The 25,125-nt window shown below is 47.0% G+C and overlaps 1 protein-coding gene across 6 annotated transcripts in view; it reads left to right on the top strand.

Annotated features, from left to right (window-relative positions):
- Positions 1-25,125, top strand: part of SNTG2 (syntrophin gamma 2) — a 160,402-nt gene that overhangs the window by 32,060 nt on the left and 103,217 nt on the right. For 4 of the 6 annotated variants that reach the window (XM_081068251.1, XM_081068249.1, XM_081068247.1 and 1 more), the window contains exon 2: positions 22,589-22,726. In XM_081068251.1, the coding sequence (XP_080924377.1) occupies positions 22,589-22,726 (138 nt within the window). The remainder of the gene's footprint in view (positions 1-22,588; positions 22,727-25,125) is intronic. The other 2 variants (XM_081068248.1, XM_081068252.1) reach the window with 1 other exon arrangement.

The raw sequence follows: 25,125 nt of genomic DNA, 5'->3' as shown, positions 1-25,125 counted from the left end.
CGGCTGAACTTTGAAATGCCCTGTGCGTCTCTGCACTTCCGTGGGGCGGCATTCCCTGTGCAGAAAGAGTGCCCCGTGCCCCGTGTGCCCCGTACCGCGTGTGCCCCGTGCCGAGTGTGCCCATGCCACGTGCCACGTGTGCCCCATGCTGAGTGTGCCCATGCCACGTGTGCCCCGTGCCCCGTGTGCCCCGTACCGCGTGTGCCCCGTGCTGAGTGTGCCCGTGCGGCAGGTGCTGAGCTGAGCAGAACCTGGCACGTCCTGTGACTGTGGAGTCTGGTTGGGTGTGGGGTCCGGGGGGCCCTGGAAAAAACAGGCTGACCAGTAAACTCCTTCCAAAACGCTTAACTGAACACTGAGGAAGGTGCCTAGGTGGCCAGGAAAGTGATTTTCAAAAGTTTAGGAACGTGAATTCACCTCCAAGGGCATCTGGGAAAAGCTCCTTGAGGGACTGAGGTGGTGACGGAGGTGGTGACACGGGGGCAGGAGGAATAGAGTGGGTGACGAGCAGGGGGCGGGCAGGAGGCCAGGCCATGGGCGCACAGGGCGGTGGGGCCGCCTGTGGCCACAGGGTCTGGAGCCTGAGAAGTCGGGAGGCGCTGTGGTTACAGTCAGGCGGGGAAGCAGAGAACCGGCACCTCCTGGGTGGGGAGGCGGCAGCCGTATGTCTCAGTGAGGGTGCAGGCCCCCCCAGTAGTCAGGCAGGAGCCTTTGTATCTCGGCCTCTAACCTTCCGAGTGTCCTTTCCTCCATCTGCGCGCTCTCACTTCACTCAGTGGTCACCACCAGTAAGAGTCACTGTTACCGCTGATGAGGGGATTTCCCCGCGTGTCAGAGCGGGAGGCTCTGTGTCTCGCTGCGGAGCCGCGGTCCTGAGGCGGTAGCTCCTCTCGGACGGTGGCAGGTGCCGCTGGCCCACCCTGTCGCCTGTCGTGGAATCCAGCTGTGTGACTCCCGTTTCCCGAGGAGCTGGAGCGCCCTTTCCAGTTTTGTTTGCATCTTTAGAAACCAGAAGCTTCGAAGGCCATTTGCTGGACAGACCAAGAAAAGCTATTTTTTAAGTGTCATGACTTTATATTATAGTGTTTCCTCAAATTACACAAGTTTTTTGCCAAGACTTTGTTTTTCTGTATCTTTTTTCTTTGTTTTTCTTCTTTTTTTCAGAAAATATTTACTCTTAATAAACCTATCATCCTTACTTACAAATCCTATGTACACATTAAATATTTTCTAAATTATAATATCAAGGTATTATCAGCACCAAAATTATTGATTGAAAATTTATTTATTGCTTATCTGTGATTGTTACGATATAATCAATTATAAACATACACATCTGTAACATGTTCCAAATTTTTGGAAGTAGTAATTTTTTCTTTGTAGTTTTATCCACTTAATATACAATTGGCTTGAATATTTAAGTGAGTTTCTAATATTTGGGTTTTAATAGTTTTCTGACTAATTTCCCTTTTGAATATGTAGAAATTTACAATGAACAGAATTAAAACTGTATAAAAAGAACACTCAGAATTCTCACTTCAGTCCTAGGCTCTCCTGCCTGACATTTCCTGCTACCTATTGGTAATCATTTCAGTTATTTGCTAATTTAAATTTATGATGTTTATTTTTGGAAAACAAAGTCAAAGTGTGTTTTCTCCCTCTTCTTACTATTCCCTCCGTGTAACTCCCTCCTCTTCCGACTGAAGGTTGTCGCCCTGTGCCTCGCGTGGTTCCGGGTGCGTGTGGAGAGCTTGCTGTGTGCTGGCCGCCCCTCCGGCTGCCTGGTGCCCACTGTGTGAGTGAGCTGCAGGTCGCCCTGGCCCATCAGTGTCCACAGGCTGTGCGAGCTGGAAGGACGCAGCATCTACGTCTCTATGCGTGTCCTTTTCTCCATGAACCTTAGGCGAGCTGTTGTAGGCTGAGCTAATACATCCAGGATTGGTTAGATGTGCACGTATCTCTCCCGGCGTGGCTGCTCTGCACTAGGTGACACTTTATGACATAAACAGCTGCTTCCTTCAGAGGCTCACCAGTGCAGGGTGTGTCACGCATTTGCATATTTCTGAGTAAGATCAGGCGAGAGCACAGGGCCTGTGCGTCTGGTTAGAAAACGTGTATTTCCACATTTTCATGCAAATGTACTTGACAGCATCACCTGTCCCTTTGTTAGGCCTCAGGGACAGGCTGCGGGTAACTTACCTGCTCTCCTGTTGCCCTGTAAGGTTTCTTGAAGGACATCTCAGAATTTACACTTAAAAACTAATTTTCCAATGGGGACCTGAACTTAATTCTCTAACTTCATTCTGTGGAGAGTTTTTCCTTTATCTGTGGTAGCACTGGTGTGATACTATCCCTTAATTAAATGTTGTCCAAACATGGCTTTGATTGTAAGTGTCTTCACATGAACTACTGACTAAGGAGCGTGGTCCCTTAGCCATCAGGGACCCTGCACTGTGAGGGGCCTGTGGGGACATTCGCCCGCTGGAGAATCTCTGGGCATCTCTGAGACAACTTGTCCACATGTCATCTTGCTGTCAGCCTGTGTTTTCTGCTAAATACACTCTCACGGATGAAAAGTCGGCTATGTACCAACAAATCAAGTACACATTTCTGAATTGGTTATTACATGTAGTATGCAATTAAGAAATTAAGATATTTCATTATAGTATTATCGTCAGACGATTAAATGAGAAACTGTTTAATTGATCATGACATCATAACCACTAAAGACAAGTACAGGGAAATGATTACAAAACTTTCCATTAAAACTTCAATTTGCATTAGGTGGCAATTTGTCTCTAATTAAAAAGATGTCCTGTGGTTGCTATCTTTTGAATTCTGCTAAATGACTGTGTTAATACCAAATGGCAATGAGTAAGTCTAAGACCATTTTTTTGTAATTTAAATTAGGATGATTTAAATTACAGAGTCATATGTAATCCTTCGAATTTTGGCCATATGATTTTTTCACTGTACACAGTCTGCATGGCAGATTTACAATATCACACGAAACAACCTTTCAGCTGTTGGTAATGGTCCTTTCTGGAACATGGGAGTTTGGGGATATCCAAACCCCTGAGAATATTCGTAGTGTGAGAAATTGGCTAACACAGTTAAATAATGTTGGCGTTAATTCTGTATTTGTACTTTGTACTTCAATTACCTTTTATTTGGGGAATAAAAGCTATGTTCATTTCATATCTTACATCCACTGTATGTCCATATTTTTGTTAAGAAAGAGTTCTCTAGTGAGAAACATGCTGTGACATGAAGGAAGCGTCTGAGGCTGTTGCATTCAGTACAGTGGAGTATTGCATTTTATTTCATTTTTAAACGTAAACGAATGAGATGAAGTCCTGTGGTCAGCACCATGGCTGGTGCACTGAACTATTGGGATGGTTTACTGAGAGGGTCAGGTATGCAGCTGTCAGAGCCCTGAGGGCTATTAACTTAGGCGTGAATAGCAGCTGGCTTTTTCATGTCAGATTTCCCAGAGACATTAAAGACACTGTATACAAATTCAGTGTCAGGCACTTGCTTCTAAATATGGGACAGGCTCTTAACTAGTACATTACTCTGAAAAAATGAAGGCTGTTTTCCATGGTATTCTATTAGCTCATCTTCAGCTCTGCGTCAGGGATGATAATGACTTCATCTACGGAGTTGGTACTCCTTGCCTTAAAGTAAGGACACGCACACTTGGTTTTCTTCCTCGGTTCGGGCTATATAGTGGAGGCTGCGTTTTTATTGGCTAAAGCACCAGCAGCTCAGCGGAAAAATGTCAGTTAAACACTGTTGAGTCAAAGCGAGTAGGAAGTTGACAGAAAGTGTTTGTCACGCAGTCACTCTGGTGTTCTGTCGCTGTGTCTGAGGCACCCACAGGCTCGAGAGACCTGCACGTGAGTGTCACAAAACCCTCAGTCGGGGACAAAAGGGACTCACCCAAACAGTGGCCTGAGTTCATCACTGTGGCTCATTCTTCCAGGACTGAGGATTCAAACTGAGCTCACTGAGTAGAGGGGTGGGAAGAAGGGTGTGTCCTGGGAGCAGTGGCTCAGAGGACTTTGGGCACCTGTATCCCCTCATGGGCCTGGTACCTGGGACGTGCTTAAGCATATTTTTAATTAACACGTCATGCGCGTGTGTGCGACAGGCGATATTCCCCATCTGTGAGGACTGCATGAAACTTCTCTGACCCTCGATCCAAGGAAGAGCCCAGGCCTTGCCCCACCCCAGCGTGGTTTGCCAGGGTTTTGTTGAAGATTTTTATGTCTGTGTAAAAAAGAGATTATTCTATGGTCTTTTCTTGTGATGTCTCTCTAGTTTTGATTGAATGGGTTGGGAAATGTTTCCTCTTCTTCTGTTTTCTGGAAGATTATGTGAGGTAGTCATGTTAATTATCCTTTCAATGTTTGATAGAATTCACTAATGAAACCCTCTGGTTCTGGGCTTTTCTTTGTGGACAATTTTTGGTTAATCTCTGCACTCGTTATAAATCTATAAACACAATGTGTGTCTTGCTGAGTCAGTTTTAGTAGCTCATGTCCATTTATCTAGGTTGTGGCATATTTTGGCATACATTTGTCCATCACATTAACTTGTAATTCTCCTAAGATGGCTCTCTCTCTTTTCTTTTTTTTCTTTTTTCTGGTGGGTGCAGCTACAGGTTTGTTAATTTTTTGGACTTCTGGTTTTTATAAATTTCAATGAGAAATTGATCGCAATTCTTTTCGAGGATTCTTTGTGCCTTATGGGTCATGTTTTTCTTGCTGCTTTCAAGATCACCTCTTTGTGTCTTTGATCAGTTGGATAATGAGGTGCTTAGACGTGGATCTTTGTGAGTTTTACCTATTCGGAGTTCATTGAGCTTCTTGGGTATGGAGATTAATATCTTTTATGTCAAATTTGAGAAGTTTTTTGCCATTATTTCTTAACATATTCTCTCTGCTGCTTACCCTCTTAACTCTCATCAGGTGTATGTTGGTAGATTTGGTGGTGCCCCAGTTTTTTTGAAGTGTCTTTTATTTTTCTTGTTTCATTTTTCTTTCTGTTCTTCACGCTGGATGGTGTCAGTTGATCTGTCTTTAAGTTTGGTGACTTTTTTTCTGCCAGTTCAAATTGGCTATTTTGCTCCTCTGACGAAGTTTTCATTTCATTTACCATAATTGTCAACTTGAGAACTTGTTTTTGGTTCTTTTTATTGTAATTTCAGTCTCTTCATTAATAGTGTCCATTTGGTGAGACATCATTCCCATGGTTTTCTTTAATGCTTTAGACACATTTCCTTTAGCTCTTTGAACCTACTTATCAGGGTTGGTTTGAGTCAGTGTCCGTCAAGCCTAACACCTGGGCTTCCTCAGAGGCGCAGTTTTTGATTGCTTGTTTTCCTGTGCATGGGCCATATTTTCTTGTGTCCTTGCATGTCTCATATATTTTTGTTATTGAAAACTAGACGTTTAAATTAACATAGCATAGCGAATCTGGAAATCATATTTCTCCCCCTCCACAGGGAATGTGTTTGTTGCTGTTAATTGTTGATGTTGTTTGTGTTTTTTGTTTGTTTATTGGATTTTCTGAAATCACTTTGTAATCTCTGTATTTTTGTTGTGCATGGCACTGAAGTCCCTACTCAGTTTGGCAGTCAGGTAGTTGGACAGAGATTTCCCGAAATGCCTTGATGAGTGGCCTGGGCTTTCTGAGGGCTTGGTGTGTGTTGGGACACCTCCCATGCTGGGGAGGAGTTGGCAGTTCTTCCTTAATTAGCCTTCACTTCCTGCCTGAGCAAGGCTTCAAGGTCAGATAGAGGTGAGAGCATAGGGCCTTATCATGTCTGTTGGGGCATGTGCCCAGCTCTGGTGTGCACATTGCCTTCTAGATTCTCAGGAATGTATTGGGGTTTTTCACAGCTCCCTATGGACATTACTTTCACCAGTATTTCCTTTTATGTTTTCTTATCAGTCTCTTTTTAGTCCCAGTTGGTATTGTCACCTCAGACAACTGTGATGGTACACAGTACCCTGATTGTGTGGGGCTGGGGGTGGCACACAGAGGGAGCTCTGAGTCAGGTCAAATGAAGACAAGCTTTTCTAGGAGTTCTGGATAGATCACTATAGTAAAGATGGGTCAAACAGTGACAGTTCTCTGGAGGTGGGGCTTATGTTTTTCTTGTCGTTGCTGATAAATCTATTTTTCCTTAATGGCTTGTCATAACTGGATTTAAGTTGGTATCCCCTTTTGGGAGCTCATATTTACCTAGTTTATATATTGCCATCCTTTCATTTTCATGTTTTCTTTTTGTATATTTTCGTGTGTCTTTAGTTTTTTGTTGACTTTATTTTGTTGTCTGCATAGTGAACATGAAGGGCTTTGAGCTTGAAAATGGTTATTTGCCTTCTCTCTATGGAAAATCTATTGTTTTCCAAGATAAACAATTATACTGTCTGCCAATTATGATCATTGTTCCTTTTCTTTCCCATCATGAAACATGATATTTGTATTTCCTGCCTTATTAATTTATCTAGGATTTTTCAAAACAACAAGGTAGTAGTCAAAGTTGAAATGTTTTATAATAACTTTTTGACATCAGTTACTAGGATCATAAGATTTTTTTCTTTTTATTTATTTAGGTGATTTATTACTTATTGATTATTACTATTTCCCCGAAAATCAGACCTAGCTGGACCATCAGCTCTAATGCGTCTTTTGGAGCAAAATTAATATAAGACCCGGTATATATTATATTATATTATATTATATTATATTATATTATATTTATTATATTATATTTATTATTATTATATCATATTATATATTACATTATACCCAGTCTTATATTAGTCTTATATTAATTTTGCTCCAAAAGACACATTAGAGCTGATTGTCTGGCTAGGTCTTATTTTCAGGGAAACACAGTAGGACATTCTTCTGCTGACACATAATTGTATGCATATATTTTGTATGTTATTCTTTTTCTTCTACTCCTGAATTCTGTTATTGGAGGGCTAAGATTGTCCATTTACATTCAAAAGTGAGATTTGCTTTTTATTTATTTATTATCATTTTCTATGTTTGTCTACTTTTAAAAATTTCTCTGTCACATGTAGTGGGAATAATTCCCTTTTTCCTATACTTTGAAATCCTTTACACAGCATAGGACTTTTTCCTTCATAGTTTAAAAGTATCAACCCATAATAGTCTTAGCCTTGAGTCCTTTATAAAGAAGACACTCGCAAAATTTTAAGATTGTTCATTATTTTGAAATTTACTTGAGTTTTGATAATTTAATTTTACAGAAAATTGTCACTCTAAGTAAAATTGTAAACTGCTAGTCACTCTCCCCATTGTGGGTTTAATTTAGCATTGTTTTCTATATCAGGTAAATTGTCTCGTTTCATAAAATAATTTTACTTGGTATAACTTTTCTCTGATTCTTGCAGTTGGTCCCCATATAGTTAGCAGCTGTGATGGATGTCTTAGAAGACACTTCATCCAGTTTCTGGTGTATGAATGTCTCTACTCTCTTGATATCAAGATTATTAGGGTTATCTCCCCAATATCTTTTATTAATTCAGTGGGTTGTGAACTAGTAGAGGCAGGTCAAACTTGCCACTTTACTCAGGAAACCTAGAATATAGTTTATATTCTGTATAAAGCTATATTGAGAGTAAGTCACGTACCATATAAATCACACATGTAAAGTATGTAATTCAGTGGCTTTAGTTATATTTATGGCACTGTGCAACCGCCCACAATCAACTTGAGAACATTTTTACCACCCCAGAAAGAACCCCCGTGCCTGTTAACAGCCCTTCCATACTCCCTCTCCCCGGCTCTGACAAGTTGTAATCTGAGCTCTCTCCCCATGGATTGGCCTGTTCTGGACATCAGCTCTCTATGGAACCGGGAATCTCTGGTTTCGTGTGACTGACCATTTTGACTTGCAGAAGCGTTTGAGGTTCCTCCACATTGTAGCCTGTTTCTGCACCTCATTTTTTAATTAAATACTATTCCATTTTATGGATGGACCTCTTTTTGTGAATCCATTCATCACTCGATGGACGTTTCGGTTATTTTTGCTTTTTGACTATGTATTACGAATGGCACTTCCATGGACATCCATGCACAGGTTTTTCTGTGGACATACGTCCCGTGTCTCTTGGTTACATACCTAGGAGTGGACTTGGGTCACATGGGAACTCTGCGTCTGGTTGTTTTGAGGAAATGGCAGACTTTGCAAAGGGGCTGCTCCATTTACATCCCAACCCAGAGTAGGAGTGTTCTCTCTTCCTCACATCGTCACCAACATTGTTCTTTCTTTCCTTTTGATGACAGTCGTCCTAGTGGGTGTGAAGTCGTGAGAAACCTTAATATCTCAAAAATACCTTTTTGTGGTTGAAAATGACATAAAATTTGAATGAGTGAAAAGCCTAACAGAGAGAATGACCCTTACCCGTGACTAACACAAAAGACTACTGTAACTTTCCGGGTGTAACTCTCCAGTCTTTTTCTACTTTCTGGTGTGTATGTTTGTGATTTTTTTTTCCAACAGACGGCTCACGTTGTATTATAGTTGTTCTCTGTCCTGCCACTCAGCAGGTAGTGAGCGCTTAGTACGTCACTTTGTGTTCTTCTAAAACATGACTTCATAGGCTGCTGGTTATTCTATCCCGATGCTCATATCATTGTTTATTTAATCAATATTGAGTACATGGGTGGTTTTATATTTCTCACCATTCTAAACAATTCTGCGACACATTTATTTGATAAATGTTTTTAAATATAATGATTACTAGTCCATTAAAATAAATCTAGGCATTAAATTATAGAGTCAACATTTGTGAGCATTTCAGGTTTTCTTATATTGTGTCAGATAAGTCTGTGACGTGTGTACCAATGGACACATGTGCTTAATTTTAGACAAATATGTGTCCTTCCTTGAGTCTGAGGAATTAACATCAGTCATCAAAATCGTTTCTCATTTTTGGTCAGATTTTCTACCTTATCTTTGTTAGCATTTTATCGTCTTTATCCTGGTGCCTCAGATTTGATCATATATGTGCAGAGGGTGCCAAAAAATGTATATATATTTAAATGTGAACTGGTGTCATTTTTTATTGTAAGGATTTCTGTGCGTTATTTATTTCCATCTAAAATTTTAGGCAAGATTGCTCTTTCTATAGGTACATTCTCAGAGAGTGCATTTATAAGTTTCTATGACCAAATTGAAGAAAATAAAACAGATTATTATGGAAAAAATTGCAATTATAGCACATACAGAATATAATTCTGCATATGAAATAAAGGGATTTCTCAAAGTACCATCTTGCAAAAGCTTCCGGTGGCGGGAGGTAGCGTGCTGCCTACCCACTGGCCTCACGAGTGTGTCATTCCCGATGCCAAGGCTTTCCACCCGCCACTCTCCTGCTCGTGGGGAATAACATCCAAATTAGCCATTCCTGCCGTCTTCTTTTTAATATTACAGGTAAAGTGTAAAGAGATTCAGTATAGGAAAGGTGTATCTTAGCTATTGCATAAGAGGCTCTGTCTGCTAAAGAACTTGGTTGTAAAATGTCGTCAGCTGTATGATGGTTTTGACACATGAAGCTCAAGTTCGAGTGCAACTTCACAACAAGGTTGCAGGATATTGAAGCTTGTGCTGAGGAAGCTGCTAAATTCAGTAAAGGTTTTTTTTATTTTAAAAGTTAGAAGCTTATATTTAATTCCACAGTAAAATGTGACATATCTGCACTGAAACATGTGGTACATTTGAAAAATTTAGATACATTAAGTTTATTTTTCATTTATTTTTTGCGTGCAGTGTGTTCTTCCCAAATGAGCCCATAGTTTTGTGTTCCCGCCTTTTTGCCGAACGACATTTTTACTTAAAAATACACACCTTGGCAAGCTATTCCTCTTTGCAAATTCCTAAGTTCGTGTAGAGTTTATATAAAGCTCACGCAGACTCTGCTTTTTCAAAGTGATGGTATCTCTTCTGTGGTGATGAGCCTTTGTCTAATTTGGTGTTTTGAAAGCAGTGATCAGATCCCACTTCAAATATACAAAGAGTAGTTGTGACACCGTCAGCAGCAGTCTGAGTGCCTGACGGTTGAATTCTAGTGATGATAAATGAGAATTCATTTATTTTGTTTTGATTGTTTTAATGTCTTTTATGACTTTTAGATGTGTGTACAGTAAGTCTTTTTTCCCCACCATTTTCCCCACAATTAGATTGCATTTTGGTTTTTTTTTGTTGTTTTTTTTGTTTTATTTTATTTTATTTTATTTTATTTTATTTTATTTTATTATTTTATTTTATTTTATTTATTTTATTTTATTTTATTTTATTTATTTTATTTTATTTTATTTATTTTATTTTATTTTATTATTTTATTTTATTTTATTTTTTAATTTTATTTATTTTATTTTATTTATTTTATTTTATTTTATTTTATTTTTACATCCCTCACACCGTGAACCCCCTCCCCCCATCCACCACCACCCCGACCTCACACCGAGCCATCACATTATACACATAAAAATTATAGTTGGCATTCATTAATGTCCAGTCTCTGGTGTACAATGCCATGACCAGGCATCCACAGCATCCCTGAGGTGGTCTCCCAAACAGGACACATGTCCATCGGACACCCAACAAAATTCCCAAACACTATTGAATAAGTTCCCCAAAGTAATTCTCAAAAAACCCTGAGGCCATCCTATGGTCACCAGCTGCCCCCCAATCCCTTCACCCTTCCCCCCATCCCCAACCCCCTCCCCCCCGCCCATCTAACAACTCTTGGTTTTTTGTGTCCCCAAAACTGTTTCTGATTAGTTCATACACATATTCTTTTCTTTAGATTCCGCATATAAGTGAGATCATATGGTACTTGTCTTTCTCTTTCTGACTTATTTCACTAGATTGCATTTTGAAACGCAGTTTAAGCAGGTAGCTATCTATTTTAAATGTCATTGACATGCTTTTTGTATGTCAAATCCAAGTTACTCAGATGTCACGCCGTTTTGTGTGGAGTCTTTTGATCTTTGTGGCTCTTTCTAGCGGTCGATTCCCACAGAAATAGACATCATTCGGCAGCATGGAGTCCTACCCTCTTTCCCTTGAGGAAAACCTCGCGTTGGGTCATTGTGGAGAGATCCTGCTTGTCCTCTTTGATGTCTGTACATTTATTGGGAGGGCAGAATTAATTGCTTTGTATCAGACAGCTGAATGGCAGATTCGTGGTCAGTGCTACTGATTCAAGTTTGACTCTAAATAAAGTTTAAAACAGAAGTTTAAAATACCTAATATGGCATTTTCCCCGTAACAAACCCTGCTATTTAGCACCCCGGGGCAGCTGCGTCTCTGAGAACCAGGCTGATGTGGGCTGTCCCCTATAGAAGGTGGCACATGGGGACACCTCCGCGTCTCTCCAAAGACAGTGCTAGTGTCTTGGCACAGGCTGTTCACTTCTGAGTCCTTCTAGTGATAAAGGATGAGGCTGCTGTTATTGGGCCATCTGATGGGCATGAGGACGTGTGACTGACAGCTCTGATTCTCACCCCCAGTTGCCCCACGGGGCTGGTCCAGGTGCAGCTCACCGGCCCCTCCGGGCCTTCCTTCTTCCCAACTCCTTTACAGCTCATTCGGCTTCTGCTTCTGCTTCTGTGTTCGCCCATCTCCAGTTCTCCCCGATTGTTCTCAAACCTTTCTGCCTGATAGAGTCATGAGGCAGTTTGTAAAACATCACACCCCACCTGTGAAGCCAGCATCTCTTGTGAAGGGAAAGGGGTTCTGAAGCCAGAGAGGTGTCCAGTGGGCAGTCCGGTTTGAGAACCCTTGTGCTCTCCTGAGAGAATGTCCTCCACTTCCCTTCACCTCCCGCCATCACCCCCCTTCCCCCCACCCTGTCCTGGGCGCCCTGCATTGACTGGCCTTGCTGTGGGGACCCGTGTATGTGTGGGGCTCTGCCTGCCATTGCCAAAATCCGCAGAGACCTGTCGATCACGCTGACTTACTGATGATAAGTCATTTCCCGAAATAGGAATTTCATTTCTTTGTTCCAGATTAAAATGATTTAGCTACTTTTCTTTAAGATTAATTTCACATCTCATGGCATGAAACATGTCAAAAGATAAGATAAAAAAACATCATTTCTGAGGAGGCTAGGAAGCAAAATGATGGCGCAAGTAGCAGAGTGCATCCTCCCTCCCGCCCCCTTGACTTTTGATGTTAATTACGCCTCATAAGTGCACCTGGTGTCGGTGGGGCGTGCGTCGGATGAGCTGCTCGGATTGGGAGTTGGCTTCGTGTTCAATGCTGCTTGTCAATTCTCAGTCAAGTGAAGTCGATGGGTTTTCTGTAGAAGCTCATGTTAAATTAAGAGGCTGCAGAAAGAGAACATCTTGTCAGGCAGATCCTGAAATGCAGGTGCTTTCACCCACCTGGAGAGGAGGCAAGCCTCCTGTGTGTCCCGCAGCCGCGCTCACCTGGCCACGCGGTCTGCACGCGTGTTCCCGCTGCCTCTTCTCCCAGGCCTGTTTGTGTCGCCCTTAGCGGGGTCCCTGGAGGAAAGACCATTTGACTGTAGTGTATGTGTCAGATTTTACCAGTAAGGTGTGGCTCTTTGTGCCTTGTGAGGAAGGGCTTTCTAAGTACCAACAGTGAGGACGGTATTTATGTTACAAGTTTTCAACTTAATCTCTAAGTCCTCTCAAGTTAGGGAAGGATCCAATTTACTCTTTGCCCATGCCGAGAACCTATTGTCCTGGTACCAGTTGCTCCCTTTGTAGCCGTAGGCAGTACCTGCTGGCATGAGGTCCCCACATTCATTGCGGACTCTTTCTGCACTCTCTGTTTGGTTCTTTTAGTGTTTGTTCCTCATCCTGTACCATTTATCCCAGGTTTAATTATTATAACTTGATAATGCCCATCTCTTCTAAGATGCCATTCATAGTAACACACACCTTACTTTATGCACCATGGCAAAAGGCTGCCAGTGAAATTTTGGAAGAACAGCTGTTGTAGTACACATCTCGCTTTCACAGTGCTAAACCGGATTGCACTAATGGTGAACGTCAGATACGGGCAGTCGCTGGCGGGCGCACTGTTTCCTGCCTTAGTGGTGCCCTCACTACCTTCACCCCCAGGGGTTCCCAGGGATTTAGGATCTCATTGTCGGGGTGATTGCATGTATTGATTTGGGGAAAACAGACACACTTCTCTTACATTTTCCCATCTACAGGTATTCCTCTATTTAATGAGTTCTTTAACGTTCTTCAATAAGGGACTAAAGTTTCTCCTTTGAAATCTTCAAGGGGTTTTGGTGAATACATTCCCCGGTACCTAACGGATTTTGAGGAGAAAGATATATGCTTAGGAGGTTTTTTCCTCTTGGCTCTATCGCATCTATATATATGCAAATGGTATTGATAAATTGCTGTTCTGTCAAGCCATATTGCACGACTTTCATGATTTCTAATATGCCTGTGTGTCCCTTGGTTTTATTTGTGGACATTAATATCATCTGTGAATCTTGTAAATGCTGATGCGTCTGAATTCTTTTCTTGTCTCTACGGTAGATGAAGGCGTCCAGAAAAGCGTGAACAGCAGCCGTGAGGTCGTTCTCAGGTCTCATCGTTCAGAACGTGGCTTACCGGACGGGTTGTCACCAGCAGCTCTTCCACAGATTCACGAAATTAGTGTTATTCCTACGGATCTTAGGAGCTCTTTATGTGTTCTGACTATGAATCTTTATCAAACACGTGTGATCCAGGCTCTCTCACCCTGTGGGCAACTTTGTGCTCTCTTAACACCGTCTTTTTATTGAACAGAATTTCTCAATTTTAATGTAGAATGATTCATCCATAAATTAGAACTTTTTTGCAAGCTGTTCAAGTGAACTTGATGTACTTCATGAACTTGAGTTCATGAAGATATTTCCATGTTGTCTTTGAAATGTTTTATTGATGTACCTTTCATCTTTAGATCTAAAGTGTTTGATATTTTTGTATGCTGTGAAATAGGGTTGAGGTTTTTTTTTTTGCTACAGATGACAAAGATGATTCTTTCCAAGTTCGCTGGGATAGTGCATTTACCAGGGGGTGACCATCTGTGTGTGGGCCTCGTTTTTGGACTCTGTGTTCTCTCTGCCCCATTGAGCTACTTTCCATGAGCAAATAGCCCAGTTTTTAACTGCGGTGACTTTCTAACTGTCCTTGACATCAGGCCGCAAAAGTCTTGAGCTTTGTTCTTTGAGACTAGCTCAGTGTCCTTGACTCTTTTCACTTCCATTTAAATTTAGAATCACTTTCTCAATTTCTAGAACCTTGATGGGTTGTGGCTTTCTGTTGTTTCGAATCTGTAGATTCAAAACAGGGATCTGGCAATGTGACAATACTAATTCCTCTATAACTTACAAAGGTCTTCTTACATTCCTCTCAATGGCATTTAAAATTTTCAGTGGCGAGACCTTGCACATTTTTCATTAGATTGACTTCTAGATATTGGTGGTTTTTAATGCTACTGTAAATTGTATCTTTTTATTGCAGCTGTTGTTATTTGCTGATGGCAAATTGAAGTATACTTTCAAAATAATGACACAGTATACTATAGTGGATGGTTTTATCGATGCCCTAGGCTAGTTGTTTATTTTCATACTCCATACACAGGCACCTTTGGATTCTCTCCGTGCTCAGTAATACTGTCTGTGAAAAATGCTGGCTGTCTTTTTCCTTCCAGCCTTTTGCATATGTCTTTCCTTAACGCCTCACTACACTGGCTGTGCAGTGCTGGGCAGAGGTGTTGGAGTGAACGTGTTTTCCTCATCCTGTCTCAGGAGGAAAGCTGTCAGTCATTCAAGACTGAGACTGACAAAAGCTCTACATCACCTTTTGTTGTTCTCCAGAAGCTTACGGATGGCGCCTTTCCTTAACAGGTTTCATTGTGAATGAGGATTGCATTTGATGAAGTGCTTTTTTGAGATTTATCAATGATTGTGCAAGTTTCTTTGTCCTCTGTTCACATGGCCTGGTTGCCAGCCCCTGAGAGGGCACCTGGCGCTCACGCCCCTGCGGTCTCATCCACATGAACCGGGGCAGACGATGGAAAATGCAGAAGGAGCGTTAAATGGTGACCTTAGAATTCTATATTCATGAGCATATGCCTCACCAATGAAGATGTATCAAAGATACATCGAAATAGAAGGAAACCGAAGGACATCGGCGTTTAAACGTGGGGCAAACAGAGGTGCACCTCAATGTGTTGACATACAACATACAGTTCACATGTGTGTCATGTTTAATTTTAACAGACATTTGTACCCATACTGACATATAAGCATGAATTAAAATGTACATTGTATGTAAATATGAAGTGATACATCGTGGGGTTTGTAGCATTTAGTAGAGAAGGAAACCACGAGATGACAACAAAGGAGGATGGGAATAATGGACTCTCTTCTCCGGAGACTCTTACATTCTTTGTGAAGTGGAGCCATTGATGGCAGATGCTGGCAGGTGAAGGTGTGTATGCGCATCTAGAGAAAACACTTACACATATAAAAAAGCTACATGGTGGAAAACACACAGAAAGTGACCAAACAGAATACAAGTTCACACAGTGAAGGCAGGAATGAGGGAGGAAGCAGGATGGAGGGGGGCCGAACCAAAGACACACACAGGCCGTGCTGTGATTAATCAGACCATGTGGACAGGATGATGACCTTGGTCAAAAAGCTGGATACGTGGCAGGACCCAGCTTTATTGTTCACGAGAAATGCACTTAACAGACAGACTGAGAGGGAAAGGCTTTCAGCAGACGCCCCATGCCAACTCTGAACACATGAGACTCCTCATACATCGATTTTGTGTCCGATGCGTCCAGGCTCCTCTGGCAGCCTGGTCACAAACTCCTGGAGTGGGGCTGGACAGGGTGGTGATGGCCAGACAGGTGCTGCCTGACCCAGACATGAGCGGGCGGCCACGGCCGCAGGGTCCCTGTTCTTCTGAGCAAGTCTGTCTCTAGGAGGTCGAGGCAGCTTTCTGCCCCAGCCCACCCGCTCTGCGTGCAGCCCCTGAGGCCACAGTGAGGAAGGAAAGCAGGGAGTCGGCTTTCCCATGGTGTCCCGCAGCAGTGCAGCCTGATTCTTAAAAATAGGCCTGCTAGCTGAGTTTCCACGTGAGTACAGAAAGAAGAAAATAGTTGCCACTCCAGATCCCACACACTCAATAGGCCATAGCAACACGGCACATACCACGGCTCCGACGTCTCAGACGGCACCACCCATGCAGGCGACAAGGGGCCAAACAGCAGGTGTGTCGCTGTTGTCGGTGGCCTGGGTCGGTCCCCTCAGGTTTTCCCCACATGCTTCAACTAAGCAACATTAGTGGTGAAATCCTGTCGAAATCGGAAACACGTTAAAAACAACTGCAGTTAGACAGGGGTTGTAATTTTCATAGCCATTTTACATTTTGTCGTCTTTTTATACGCATGCACCTCCTACCAGATATCAGCTCCCACGTTCACAACAAAAGTGTGCTAACACTTATTTTAAAACCCACACATTCATGTTATGTTCTTACCTTGAACATTCTGGTGAAACAGGCACGGAACTTAGCGCTTTGATCTTACACACTCGGAGCTGTAGACGGGCAATGATTACCAGTCACATCCCTCTAGCTTGCTACACACTGGTTAGTGATTAGACCAGACACCAGCTCACTCCCGAGTCATCAGGTCACGTAGTTAGGAGCCAGCGTGTGTCGCCGTGCTGGCACCACGGCCAGGCCACAGGGTCCCTGGGATGCATCATGTGTCCCTGTCGGGCTGTTGAGAACAAAGCTTCTAGTTAGAAGCCTGAACCAGAATGCACATTTGAAGGTAGCACTTAACATTAATAATAATATCTGTAAATCATTTGTCGGTGTCACTGCCTCTTTTGTAATCGCAGTGAGGAGTGCGCAGTACACGCTGTGAAAGCTTTCAGGTGGGAGAGTGCTTCTAACAGAGAACAACTGTGTATGAACTTACACTGGAGTTTGTGTAAAATACCAAACACCTTAACAAAAACGTAAGCGTCCACTCCCACAGCGAGACTGGGTTACCTCTTCAACGGTGAGCTCAGACACATGCATCAAACATATGAGATGGGCATGGAAATAGCCTGAGCACCTTTTTATATCAGTGCAAAGCCACTGTCTGTTTCTCTCATTTACATCCTAAGAACCATCTCGCCTGTCTGTGATGCTGGCCTATGTGCTCACTGAGACCCTGGTCACGAGCCACGGGCACTGACGGTGAGAAAGAGGATGTGAGGCCCATCATGGAGGCGAAGAAACAGGGTTTGTTATCACCCAGCTCCCCAGTATTTCAATGGGAAGTTAGGCTCTTCACAGCTGATTTCCCACTGACCACTCACTTCTTGGTCCCTCCCACAATTGTTTCACATGCACCCACGCGTATTCAGGCACACACGTGCACAAACACATGCACACACATACACATGTGCGTCTGCCCTGCCCTTATCTCGGTGCTGGGAGGGGCTGGGCTGCCTTTGGATGAAAGCCAGCTGCATGCCTGAGGCTTTCCTGCGTGGACTCAGCACAGTCACGTGATGCTGGCCGTGAGCGCAGGACTCGGGGACAGGAGGGCAACATGACAACCAGGACGTGTGGGAACTGCCGAGACAGACATGAGAGCCTCACCAGACATGTGCGACGGCCACCGCCTGCCACGGCTGTGTTCACAGCCAGGGCAGGTAATGTTAAGTGGGCTCTTCTGATGGGAGCTCAGGTCCCAGTTCCCTTCTGAAGCTTGTGTGACTCCTGAAGCCTTCATTCCCTCTTCTGCAAAATGGGATTTTTAAGTAAAACCTACTCATTGGCTGTGGTGAGCCTTAGAGGGAGTAATGTTTGCAGACCAGTTAGCAGGGCTTCTGACATATGCTATTATTTTATTTTTGTTTCAGTATTAGCCTCACTTTCCAAGAGGGAATTGAGGTTCACAAAGCTAAATATCTCACCTGCTTTCCGCACGGTAGAAGGTGACGTAGCAGGTGGCTTGTGCCTAGGTCTCCTTGACGCCAAAAGTAGTTCATAAAATCAGTGCCACGTCACCTGTCAACATTTGCCCTGAAGGGCTGCTCCTGTGATTACAAATGCCTGTCACTGCTCTGTGGAGTCTGTGTCACTTACCACATTTTACGGGGCTTTTTAATATAAAAGGCACATTCAGAGTGCCTTAGGGAAAAAGGATATCTCTGGTTATCGGCTCTTGTTCTGACATTACGTGTGTGTAGATCGTGCCATTTCCACGGTTCAGAGGTGACTTCACTGACTTATATCCGTGTGTTGGGCGCGTCCTTAGGACCAGGAGTTTGTGTGTGGTCCCAGGCAGACCGCCGGATGGCAGCCAATAGCATAGAAATAGATAACTCGCATAATGTCACATGCTAAAAAGGGCCCCGGGTTACGAACACGGAGCACCTGTGTAGGCTGGAGCTGGTGCTGCAGCGTGTGAGGCGGTTTGTGGGGAGAATCCGGCCTCCGCCGCAGCGAGGCCCGTAGTGGGGGGACCTCTAACCCCGTGTTCTTCTCCTGAGTGATGGGAATGTGTGTCACGCCGTGGAGCAGACCTGACAGTCACCCAGGAGGGGACTGACAACCCCTCAGCGCCTGTTAATCGATCAATCGTCTGAGCAGGGGAGCCCTGAGAAACCTCCGGACCCCAAGGCGGGTGGTCCCCCCGGTTGGTGGTCCTCCTGTCACACAAACATGCCAGAGGGCGGGGGCAGAGGCCCTGAGGCGCAGAAGCGTCTCGTCGGGACGTGCCCGGACTCTGCCCCGTGCATCTGTTCTTTGGCTGGTTTGACTTGAAGCCTTCGTCTGTAGAAATCCCAGCTGTAACAGTGGCAGCTCTCAGAGGGTCCTGTGCGTTCCTCCAGCAAATCGCCAAAGCTGACGGTCGCTTTGGGAAACCCTGGACATCGGTTGGTATCAGAAGTGAGAGTGGTCTTATGCGGACTGTCCTCTAACGTTTAGCTGGGCCCTGACCCCCAGCAGGTGGGCTTGGAGCCCGGGGCACACAGGGCAGCCGGCAGGACACGCCCCACCTCGGTAGGACACGCCCCACCTCGGCGGGACACGCCCCCTCGGCGGGACACGCCCCCACCTCGCCAGGACACGCCCCCTCGGCGGGACACGCCCCACCTCGGCGGGACACGCCCCACCTCGGCAGGACACGCCCCACCTCGGCAGGAGACGCCCTCCTCGCCAGGACACGCCCCTCGGCGGGACACGCCCCCTGGCGGGACACGCCCCCACCCGGCGGGACACACCCCCTCGACGGGACACGCCCCACCTCGGCAGGACACGCCCCCACCCGGCGGGACACACCCCCTCGACGGGACACGCCCCACCTCGGCAGGACACGCCCCCACCCGGCGGGACACCCCCCCTCGACGGGACACGCCCCCACCTCGGCAGGACACGCCCCCACCCGGCGGGACACACCCCCTCGGCAGGACACGCCCCCACCTCGGCAGGACACGCCCCCACCTCGGCGGGACACGCCCCCACCTCGGCGGGACACGCCCCCCGGCAGGACACGCCCCCACCCCGGCGGGACACGCCCCACCTCGGCAGGACACGCCCCCACCTCGGCAGGACACGCCCCCCCGCAGGACACGCCCCCACCTCGCCTCAGGCCAGCTCCAGTGGAGGCCCCCAGGGGACGAGTCTGAGGCGGGATCCGCGGTGAGGGACGTCGCTCTGTGCGACCCGGGGGACAGATGGGCAGGTTGTCAAGCAAAGCGGACAGCAATGAGCTGCAGGGTGCAGAGGGGACGGGGCTGAGTGCACGGGTGGGGCCATTCACGAAAGTTAACTTTTATTCTGGGCGGATTTGTGAGCTAGTGGGAGGTTGTGCGCAGAGAAGTTGTGCGCAGAGAAGTGGCGGGTCTGGCATCTTTGTGGGGAATAGAAGGAGGGAGGGGGAAGCGGGGCGTCCCGGGCTCCTTGCCCACTGCTGAGACGACCACGGCCAGGCCAGCGTGGGCGCCAGGGACGAAGTGTGCACACACCTTGTGGGGACACGGGGGTCTTCCCGGGCTGGAGGGGCACCGAGGGGGGAGAGGAAGAACCAGGGCGGCTCTCGGCGGTGACCTGGGCCACTGGGGGTGCTGGGTGCCCTCGGCGGAGACAGGAAGCCGAAGGGGTGGCAGGTTTGGGGAAGAAGAGACAGGAGTTCAGTGCGGACCACGGGGAGCTGCTGACGTCTGCGGGGTGTCCACTGGAGACGCTGAGGCGGCGCTGGGTGAAACAGAGAGACCTTAGCTGGAGGTGCAAACTGGGGAGTCTGAGCACATTCGTCCCTTGTGAAGCCATGAGATTGGGTGACCTGAGGCGGTGACAGGGAGAGGAGGCCGGAGGGCCCGGTCCTGGACCCCACTGAACCCTTTCAGTGAGAGGCAGGAAGCAGGCGGCTGAGACGTGGGGTGCTGGGAGCTCAGGGAGGGAAGTGGGGGTGACAAGCAAGCCCAGGCCATGTGGTCACCAGGACGGAACGGCTGTCGGCTTGTATGCAACCACCTGGGGCTCGGTGCGCTCAGAAGAGCAGCTCTGAGCAGCCATCGGGCCGAAGCTGTGGACACGCAAGACAGACCTGCTCAGGGGCCTCCTGCTCAGCAAGCAAAGCGGGATGGTCACTGGTGGGCGAGTGCCACCAGGGGACTGTTCAGGTTGGATTCTAGGCACCCTGTTGGGGTGAGGGGGTGATCACGTGGTGTGAGTGTGGGGGACGGCGCTGTGGTCCAGGGCATGGGGACACTGGCCACTCAGGCTGGGACAGCCAGGGCACAGCAGATGAGCTGTGGCAGATGTGGGAGCCTTCACTGCCCCACTTTTCGGGGTGACAGGTGAAGATGTCATCAGTGGCGTGACACCTGCTGCTTGGTTGCGACAGGCAGAGGGCGTGCGGACTGGACGTGCCGTACTTCTGTACGCGTGGTGTGAGGAGGAAGTCACCTCAGTGGTGTCATCTGCAAAAGGGACGCCCACCCCTCCCCTGTTTGGATGGGGTATGCCGGGGGACCTAGCACATGTCACATGGTGCTTGGTCACCTGTGAAGCACGGTAACCACGTGACCTGTGACGATGGATTTCCCGGACATTGATTTTTGGCGGAAATATATGAAGTCTGTTTACTTAGTCACAGCCCGCGAGTCCCCTCCTTGACCTTACTCCTGGAAAGCGCATGTTCTCTTTCTAAAGCTCAGCTCAGCGGTTTTCTTGTATAAGTCCCCAACTCCCAGTGGTCACGTCCTGATGGCCTCTCCGGCTGCTGTCCAGGGTCCTGACCCTCGTGTGGGAGCCCGGCTGTTGGTCCCTAGACCCCAGGACCTCCCTGAGGGTCCCCACCCCCTCTGTGCCTCACCTGTCACCCGCATGCATCATCGCTGCATAAGTGTGCCTGCAAGCGTGTCATGACGTGCCATGTGCTCGGCGGGACTCAGGAGGCAGCCAGGGCTCACATCTCCCCACGTCGTGCTGAGTAGAGACTTTTATAAACAGGATGTATAGTGGCCTCGGTGCTGCACTCCAGATCAACACGGCCGTGCAGACACCGCCTCTGCATTTGTTGTTTGTCGGCCTTTGGCTTTTTCTATGAGTTGCGGTTCCAGCTTTACAACGGCAGGCTCGGTCTGTATGAGCTCAAAACTGCATGCCTGCCCCCACGGCATATGACACGCTGTGTGGTGTGCGTGTGTGTACGTGTGTGTGCAGTGTATGTGTGCACGTGTGCATGTGTGTGCATGCAGGTGTGCATGCGTGTGAGTGTGTGCGAGCACATGTGTGTGTGCACATGTATGTGTGCGCGTGTGTGCTCATGCACACGTGTGCGTGGAGTGGTTTCTGGGACACTGGGGGGATGCTGGGAACGAGAAGCACACTGCTGCTGCTGTGGATGGCACCCGGGTCTGGGAAAGGCAGCAGCACAGGCTTGTGCTGGGCCTGCTAATGGTGACAGGTGTGGCAAGTGTCCGTGGGTGGCCTCTTTTGCAGGGAAGGCAGACGTGGGCACCGCCCTGGCCTGGCAGTGCCTGGGCTGGTCTGTGTCTGCAACAGGCAGGTGGAGTGTGAGAAGTTCAGGGAGGGAGCAGGGTGCGAGGGGCTGCTGACAGCGTCTTCTGCAGGGGCTGGGCTGCTGTGCGTCTGTCGGACGAGAGGGAACCCGGGTGCCATGTAGACTCAGCCCTCAGGTGCTGTGTCCTTGAGCTGAGACACGACTACATTTGCAGGTCAAGTGCGAGCCATTTGAAAGCATGCTCTGTCAAGTTCTCCGTGTCTGAGAGCACACTCGTGGGCTGGTGGCAGTCCCCTGGGGCTGTGTGCTGCTGCGTCAGGAGCAGAGATGGATGAGACCCCCTGCTCTCGGCAGTTGGGAACCTGGGGGTGCAGGCCCGTGAGCAGGCGGGGCTGTTAGGACAAGTGTGCAGGTGTGTTTTAGGAAGCTGCCGGAAGGGAGCCATGCAGAGTGTGTCAGCGCTCATGTCCTCTGTGCTCACAGCCTGTTGTTCTGTCCCCACTTGGTCTGCAGACTAAAACTGGCGTCGTACTGCTGCACGACGAAGCGTCTGGAAATGCCTACGCCGTCCGCCTGAAGCTGACAAAAGAGGTACTGACAATTCAAACACAGGATGTCATCTGTGTTAGTGGCAGCAATCACAGTGCAAATGTAAGTGCCTCTGCGTCTCCAGGCGCCAGCGGTTGGTCACCGTGTCTCACGCTGATGAGTCACCTGAAAGCCCTCTAATGTCGCCCGTGATTCCGGGCTGTTTGCTCAGGACGAGTCCCTGCCTTTGTTTAGCTGTCCCCAGTGCTGGCTTGGATTGTCACAAAGCAAAACACCAATTTTACAGTTGTATCACGTACTCTCTCCCTAGTCTTACTTTCTTTGCTGATATATTTCATCTGAATAGCTTCATGTAAAAAAAATGACCCCAAATGCCACAATGTGAAACATGACTCGGTCTCATTGGAAACTCAAAAGACATGATACGACAGGCCATCCACTTACGGGAAGAATAATAACGTCTAGAGTGACGTCCAGTGAAAGACAAACAGGTGTTTCTAGTGTTAACCGTCAGCTTTGTCCCTTTGCATCTCAGACATAAAGAGGAAGTTTTACCCAAAGCATGGTCCTTGCTGCTGTTAGTGCCACTCCTGACTTAACCAGTGAGGTTTTCTGAAGCGTTAGAAAAATACCCATTAGGTGTAGGAGAATACTGACTAAAGACCAGGGAAAGGCTTTTAGAGCTTTTATCTCAAAGTTTACCTGGAGGAGGACTGCTGCACATGCTCAGTATACAATGAACTGTATTTCAAACCACAGTCAGCTCCCTCATGCCCTCTCGCAGGCTTGAGTAACTGGACATACATACATGTATGTACTATAGTCAACATTACTCGGCGGCCTTTCATTCCTGTCTCCTCCCAATAATACCCACCCATCAGCTACACAGACTGACATTGAAGAAGTCACGTAGCTCAAAGTAAATTCTTTCCGGTGTGTTTTTGAAAATACCGCAAGAAGCACTTGCGTTCCAGTCTAACTGGCTCTGAGAGCCCTTGCTGGTTTGGTTTTGAGTCCCCATGACCTTTACCTGGGAAAAGAGGTCAACTGGGCATTTCCCCCAGTTGGTTTGCACCCTCCAGTCCGTCTTCCCTCCGGAGGCACCGATGCCAGCAGGTTTTTAAGTTCTCCTGATTCAGCATCAGCGTGTAGAATCTGCAAGTTCGTGTCTTATTTAGATTCCTATCCCTTCAGATCAACACAGCATTTTGAATGCGTAGAATTTCTGGATTTTCTAATTATCTCCTGAAGAGAGCGTGTGCTTTGCAGTATGAAAGAGCTTTTTCTCATCTGTCAGGGTTTTTGTTTAGATTGCTTTACATTTATAATTGTCACTTATATTTGGTATATTTTTCTAAATTGTAGTAAACTTACATTTGTGGTTTGAATGATGGGGTGGGAGAGTTCCATATGAAGAGAAAATATTAATAGGTCCCCGTGTTGTATTTGGGACTTTAAGTTATGGCAGATACGTAGTAGGGATGATTTGGAGACTCCCATATCCCCATGTTACTGTTTAGGGAATTCAGATTCATAGGGAGGAAGTCACTGATCCGAGCTGCCCCCGGCTGACGTGTATCGGGGTGCTCTCTCAGAAGCGTGTGAGGAGGGCGCAGGACCCAGCAGAGCGGCCAGAGAAGAGTAAGTCATGTCAACACTAAACACGCTGGATGGTTAATCAATAGTAAGTTCAGCGAGGGGCCCAACCACAGGACCCGGAGTTTGCCCCCAGTGTGTCCTGGATGGGGCATTTCAACGTGGATGTGAGGGAAGACAGTCCAGGGGCTGAGCCAGCCAGGACACACGGCTCTGCTGCTGCAGGAAGAACACCAAGTCACATCTTTCCTGAGTGACCTTGAAAACAAGATCTTCCCCCTAGAAGGGACACAGCAAGAATGCTTGCCTGTCGGGTGCTGGCTCCAGGGGGAAGAGGGACAAAAACAAGTAGATGCCCTAAGGACCCCTCCCCCACATCAGCCCGCGGGTTTGCGGCTGCTTTTACTCCGCTGTGTGGCACAAGAGACCTCACGCTGCGGTTTCAGGTGGTGTCCGGTTTGAGGGCTCCCCAGGTCCCTGCAGCAGCTGAACACACTTCCCTCTGGAGGACAGCTTATTCCCACCTGGAACCCCGTTCTCAGTGGACGCCCCTATGCACGAGAAATTCAGGTCTCAGATAGTTCCCCAGTAAAAGGGGGGCAGGAGCCTGCAGGATCCCAGCCAACAGGAAGGAACCCTGTAAGCAAGAGACAGCAGAACGGAGACAACGGCAGAAGCTGACCCCTCGGGGCTTCAGGTTGTGGGGGCGGGAGGGGGACAGACGCTGTCCATCACGTGACTGATGGATGCCGTCCTGCCTGTGGGGAGCTGGCAGGTTCTGGGGGAGGCATGCGGAGAAGCACTTGTTTCTGTCCAGTGCGGGGCCTGAGCAGGCCTGGCTCATCTCTCCTCTGCCTGGTGGGAAGGTTTCCTCCGGCTGCCGTCACCCGTCTGTGTGCTGACCT

This window comes from Rhinolophus hipposideros (assembly GCF_964194185.1).
Source record: "Rhinolophus hipposideros genome assembly, chromosome: 12".
Lineage (NCBI taxonomy): Eukaryota > Metazoa > Chordata > Mammalia > Chiroptera > Rhinolophidae > Rhinolophus > Rhinolophus hipposideros.
This window is presented reverse-complemented; position numbering and strand designations above follow the sequence as displayed.